This window comes from Rhipicephalus sanguineus, chromosome 9 (genome assembly GCF_013339695.2).
Source record: "Rhipicephalus sanguineus isolate Rsan-2018 chromosome 9, BIME_Rsan_1.4, whole genome shotgun sequence".
NCBI lineage: Eukaryota > Metazoa > Arthropoda > Arachnida > Ixodida > Ixodidae > Rhipicephalus > Rhipicephalus sanguineus.
In genome coordinates this window covers 50,899,987-50,906,423 of record NC_051184.2, presented here as the reverse complement: position 1 = coordinate 50,906,423, position 6,437 = coordinate 50,899,987, and the positions used below count along the sequence as shown (strand labels likewise).

Genomic DNA, 6,437 nt, shown 5'->3' with positions numbered 1-6,437 from the left:
GATGGCACCGACTACGAAAACTGCAGCATTAAGCGCCGTCGAAAGACAACGACGTCGGCGAGCTAACGTCGCGCAAGTGAGTTTAGTGCAGCGATGGACACGCCAGGGGGGAGCGGGAGGCCTTCGCGCGTTCACGGCTCGAGCTGAGAACTCTGCCTCTCGCTTTCCAGAAGTTGACCGCATCGCGACCCAACTGGCTGCCATACACACACCGAACCAAGACCGAAATGATCGTACCTTCGCCGGAGCGACCCGCCAGCGGGACGCCGCTCGACAATACGACGCAGGATGCCCAGCACACCCACAGGATGGTCCACGACCCGCAAATCATGCACCCTTCGCTGCAGCGGACCGCGAGTTCACCAAACGATTCAGTGACAACCCGTTCGATTTTGCCTGCACAGTTTGCGAACGCCTGTGGTTCACGTGTGATTTGCGCGATGCTCCGCCGCGTGCAATGCAGTGTCTCCGGACAATGTATCCCGGTCGCGAGTCTTTCCAAGACTTCCGCTTATGTGCCAATTGTCGAGGATTCTTGTGCAATGGTAAGGTGCCCCTGATGTCGACTTGCAACGGCTTTAATTACCCGGAGTACCCAACCCATCTACCTCCCCTCGATTGTATCTCCGAGCGGCTCATATCGCCCAGATTGCCGTTTATGCAGATCAGACGTTTGCGAAACGCCGTTGGTAACTTCGGGGTCGTGGACCAGGTCGTCAACGTTCCGGTTGACGTCAACACCATGGTGACGTCACTACCGAGGCACTTGCACGACGACCACGCCATTAATGTGCACATAAAGCGCCATGTGATACACAAGTCGTCATACTTGACCGGGATCGTGAAGAAACGCACCGTGAAGGCTTGGCTACGATACCTCCACACAACGCCTCTCTACAAGCAATACAATGTCGTTATCGACCAAAATTTCTTGAAAGAGACTGATGAGGTTATAAACGGCCATGCGACGGATGATATGATTGAAAGCTGCGAGCGTGACGCTTCCGACTACGACATGATGCTCGCCCAACAGCACACCATGTTGTGGAACGAGGACAAGTATCTCAGCTTGTGCCCCGGAGCCAATCAAGTGCCTTTAAGTCTCCTCTTTGACGAACATGCTGAAGAACTTTCGTTTCCCGCGATATACCTCGGCCAACCAAGAACATTCACAGTGGACCGTGTGACTGCTTTCATGATGGCATCCAGTGAAATCAGGCGAAAAGATCGCCGTGGAGCCACGCCCCAGCATATCTTGTACATGGCTATGAAAGTGCTGCGCATTCGCATACGAGACGGAATGCAAGTCACCTTCCGAAGCACACGTGACACAGCCGGTATCACAAAGCGCATGATTGAGGACATTGACTTCATCGAGACGTGCGTGAACAACAGTCTCTCATTCCTCAGGACGATTCCCAACTCGCTATCCTACTGGTCAGCTAGAAAAAAGGATGTTTTCTCCATGATGAGACAGCTAGGTAAACCGACTGTTTTCCTGACACTCAGCTCCTCAGAGTTTCGCTGGCCCGATCTGCTTCACCTACTGTACCGCCTGCGAAATGATGGAGCGCCCTTTCACGGAGACCCTCTGAACGACATGACAGCCTTGCAACGAACGGAGCTGGTGAACCAAGACCCTGTGACATGCGTGCTGTATTTCAACAAGCTCGTGGATGTCTTCCTCGCCATTCTGAAGCACCGCAGCGCCTCTCCGTTTGGAGATTACAGGGTTCTAGACTTCTTCAAACGAATCGAATTCCAGCACAGGGGAAGTGCACATGCCCACATTCTCCTGTGGCTGGACAATGATCCCCATGAAGAAGTCAGCGAGCACATGCCGAACACATGCCATCTGATCGACTCGCTTGTGAGCTTGGAACACAAAGACATCCTTCCGAGACCGGACGATCAACACCACTCGCATACGTTCACCTGCTATAAGAAGGCTGCATCAAAGTGTCGCTTTGGCGCCCCTTTCTGGCCAATGACACACACACGTGTGTTGCTCCCCATGAGCACTGACGATGAGCGCCGCAAGCTTTACCAGGACATCTTTCACAATATGCACGACCATCTCGAGACAAGAAGTTATGACAGTCTCGAAGCATTTTTAGCAGCACACGACATGGATGAAACTCGGTACCTCGATGTCATCCGGGCTGGCATCAAGCGTCCTATGGTATTCTTGAAAAGGCGCATCGATCAGATTTGGGTGAGCCCTTTCAATCCCTACATTGGTACCAAGCTCCGTTCTAACATGGATCTGCAGTACATCCTAGAGGAGTACTCGTGCGCAACGTATGTCCTTGATTACATAAACAAGACGAATCGCGGTGTAAGCGACCTTCACCGCAAACTCATTCAGCTGCGTGAACAGTATCCCGATGCTGACTACACCGATACGTTGAAGAAACTGGGAATGGACGTTCTCAATAGTGTGGAAATGAGCAGCCAGGAGGCAGCTTGGTACCTTCTTCGGCTTGCCATGTCCAAGTCTAGTCGCGATATTGTCTTCATTCCTACCTGCTGGTACGATGAGCGGCAGCGTGTCAAGAAGACACGCGCGCAGCTGCGCACCCTCGATGATGAAGACACGAACGTTTGGAAGGAGACTTGCATCGAAAAGTATGAACGCAGACCGCCTCACCTTGAAGATGTGACATTATCTCAGTTCTCGGCCCACTACTACAACAAGAGGGACGGCAGCTACGCTAGAAGAAGTGTGCCTCGCATCATAAGGTACATTGGTTACGATCCTGCAAAACAAAGAGACTACCAAAGAGAGATTGTGCTGCTGAACCACCCGTTCCGAAGTGAGGTAGCCGATATCCTCGATTGTGACAAGTTTGCCACCATCTATAATGACAACAAAGTGCTCCTCCATGAACGCATGCAGGAATTCTGCTCCAACCTAGACATTCAAAAAACGCTCCAGATCTGCGAGGCGCTGCACGCCGCAGAGCCATACGAGGCGCACGAGACGTCCGCTCTTCATGCCGGCGCTGTGATTGCAAAACGAAACGCTGCAGAAGCCGAACTGGAACAACATGAACTTCGCACAAAAATGATGCGACCTAATAACGATGACATTTGCGAGGCTGCAAAAACAAAGCTTTCTGCAGTCGTGAAGAAGCGCGACAACGTGATGTCTGCCGAAGAGTTCCGGTATAAATTTAGGATGGTGAACCGCGGCCAATATAAGCTGCTTCTGCACTGTATGCACTGCCTCATTCCCTATGGAGAGGGGCATTCGCTACCCCCGCTACAGACCTTCCTTACCGGACCGGCAGGCAGTGGAAAGACCTTTGTCATGCGCCTCATGATGGACATTGTCAACAGGTTGTGCACCTCTGATGACAACACCAATGCGTACATTGCCTGTGCGTCAACCGGCAAGGCTGCAACAGCCATCGATGGCACCACCATACACTCTGCATTTAGGATCGTGCAAGCTAGGCGTCATGGACCTGGGATGAACGTCGATACCGTAAGCATGTATAGAAGCGGCATGCGGGATGTAGTGGCTGTGTTTGTGGATGAGGTGAGCATGATCGGCGCTGACATTCTCACTGAAGTAAACCGCCGTCTACAGCAGATATGCTTTCGATTCGACGTCCCATTCGGAGGCCTTCACATGATACTTTGTGGTGACCTGCGCCAGCTGCCACCCGTTCGTGCCAGGCCTATCTACAAGAGGGACACCAAGAGCTTGGCTGGTTCCGAGACGATATGGCAAATGCTCAATTTCTACCCTTTGACTGAAGTCATGCGTCAGAGTGATGTCGCCTTCTCAACAGTTTTGACGAAGATTGGTGACGGTGACCGCCTCACGCAAGAAGAGACAGATTTCATCGAAAGCCGCTTCGTCACTAAGTCAGAGGCAGAACAATGCTGCCCGGATGCCATTCGCCTCTTCCTGAAGAACTGCGATGTTACAGCATACAACAACATGGTCCTTAGTCGAAACTCCGACGTGTTTACCTCTGTAGCCAAAGACGTTATGATCGGCTGCAAGGACGCCAATCAGGAGGCATCTATGAGATCTAAGATTCACAAGATGACTGTTGCAGAAACAGCTGGGCTGGCATATAAAGTATCCCTTGTTCCGAAAAAGAAGTACATGATAACCGCGAACATTGATGTTGCAGACGGTCTCACGAATGGCTCCATGTGCACTCTTAAGCACATTGAACTTCAAGAGGACGGCCTCCTCCACAGAGTGTGGGTTCAAGGAGATGCACATAAGATTGGCATCGCTGCTCGATCAAAGGGGCTAGCTTATGCCACCTCGGTTGGCATTAACACCGACTGGATTCCCATTCACCTTCGGACGGCAACAATTCAGTTGAGCAACCCCACTTTGAAATGCCGGCGAACCCAGGTTCCACTGGTCGAAGGAGCGGCTGTCACTATACATAAGTCGCAGGGTGCCACGTATACTAATGTCGTATACAATTACGACAAATCGCATGACGAACAGTTAGTGTATGTCGCTCTGTCGAGAGCTTCTACGGTACAAGGACTGTTCATCACTAATGACACCGATGATTTCAAGTTCTACCATGCAAAAGGTCGACACAATCCAGATCTGAAAAACGAATTCTTACGTCTCCAAAACCACAAACTCACAACAATCACGGATAAGGTAATGGCATTACTCAATCACCACACCAGCAGCACAGCGTTTTCGCTACTCAGCCTCAATGTGGGTAACTTGAAAGCACACTCGCAAGACCTTCTCGTCGATCCGGTAACTCTATCAGTAGACTTTCTCCTTCTCAGTGAAACTTGGATAGATGCTGCAGACACTCCAATTGTCGACGGCTTCGAGTGCGTGTCTGCGGACAAACGTCCTAACCGTCAGGCAGCAGGTGTGGCACTATTCAGGCGTAATGGTGCCCACTTTGATTGCTACAAACACAGCATCCTACGGGACAGCGCTGCAACGAACGCTCCGATTGTTGCCGACATCTGTGCAGGCGAGGCCAACATAAACGGCACGAGTGTCCTCTTGTTCGCTGTCTATATATCTCCAAGCATGACACAACAGCGGATCAAGAACTACCTGGATGCGAAGCTTCTGTGTTATGTTCCGTCAGCAGCCGAAGTCGCGCGCAGTGCAGCAAGTAGCTATCGCGTTGCCCCTATGGTAGTAGCAGGTGACTTTAATGTACACATATCAAAGCCAAGTGGCCATTGGCTGATCGAATACATGGACAATGTACTGGACCTTCAGCTTGTGACCAACGAAAAGCTTTACACAACACGTTCAAGGACATGTATTGACGCCATTTTTGCGCGTCATTTACTATCCGCTGTGTCCAGGTGTTACGTAAACTACTTTAGTTACCACAAAGGGTTGCTCATGGTCATCGACGTTGGTAGTCGTGATGGAGGAGACGTGCCACCAGGCGTCAACGTGGGTGCATCAACGCCTAAGGGCGCTTTAGCCACAAAACACCAATAGACATTATATATCAATGTGCAATAAACATTACACTACTTCTGTGAAGACACGTTTCACTTTCGTGTTCTATACCGATTCCTATATAAGAGGGATCAACCACATTTTATGTAGCGGCCGTGGTTGGGGAAAGTGTTGGCCTGCAGTTGCCGCATCGCGGTCGCATCCTCTCGGGTCAGCGTATGGTGTGGTGGAACGGCCCTGGAGGAAACGCGCTGGGGACGCTCCAGGCGCCGTTGTTCGAAGAAACTGAAAAGAAAAAAATGTAAGAGCGTTGATATAGACGCTGTCGCAACAAGAAAGATGTCTAAAACTACAAAACGTGATAGAGGCGTTCGCGATCTGCCTCGTTTCGCACGTGCACTTCAATATTAATGCACCAGATTGTTTGTTACTATCGCAACGTCCTCATCATATTTTTGGAAAGAACGGGCAACATTGTATGCAAGCTTCCCGTACGTAGGATCTTTCAGTTCATTTCATTGGGACGCCATCAAACGTCACAGGGCGAGTGAAACGTGGTCATGTGACTCCGCGAAAATCTAGTTGAGGGTAGGCCTCCATTTTATTGTATTTTGAGTGTTCTAGGCTGAATAACTTCGGACTGCGTGCCCCTATCTCTGCCGATCTTGCTGCACTAATCTCCTCAGCCTTCAGTCTAGGCAACCCGCAAGTAAAAAGATTGCAGTGGCTTAGCTCGGCTATGCCAGGATATACATAGCCTTAGCAAAGGTTCAGCTGATTATTCTGAGCTTTCCAGATTGTCTAGGATTAGCTTGATTGCCATGCTTACTGCTGTTCCAATGACACACATTCGGCCACATCGTTCAGAACCGGTAGACCTGGCGGCATGGCCGGGTAACGATACACATTGGTAAAGCTAAAAAGCGGAATGTTCTGCTTAACGAGAAAGTTCTTGCACGTTGTACAAACCCGCGCCACGGTTTCACCCCACTCGGGCGCCGCCACT

General features: G+C 50.7%; 1 protein-coding gene across 1 annotated transcript; it reads left to right on the top strand.

Moving 5' to 3' along the window:
* The first annotated feature begins 976 nt into the window (after positions 1 to 976).
* LOC119405517 (uncharacterized) lies at positions 977 to 5,470 on the top strand. The gene is made up of 2 exons (XM_037672350.1): positions 977 to 4,224; positions 5,329 to 5,470. Exons 1-2 carry the CDS (start codon positions 977 to 979, stop codon positions 5,468 to 5,470), a joined length of 3,390 nt encoding a protein of 1,129 aa, XP_037528278.1.
* Positions 5,471 to 6,437: the final 967 nt, after the last annotated feature.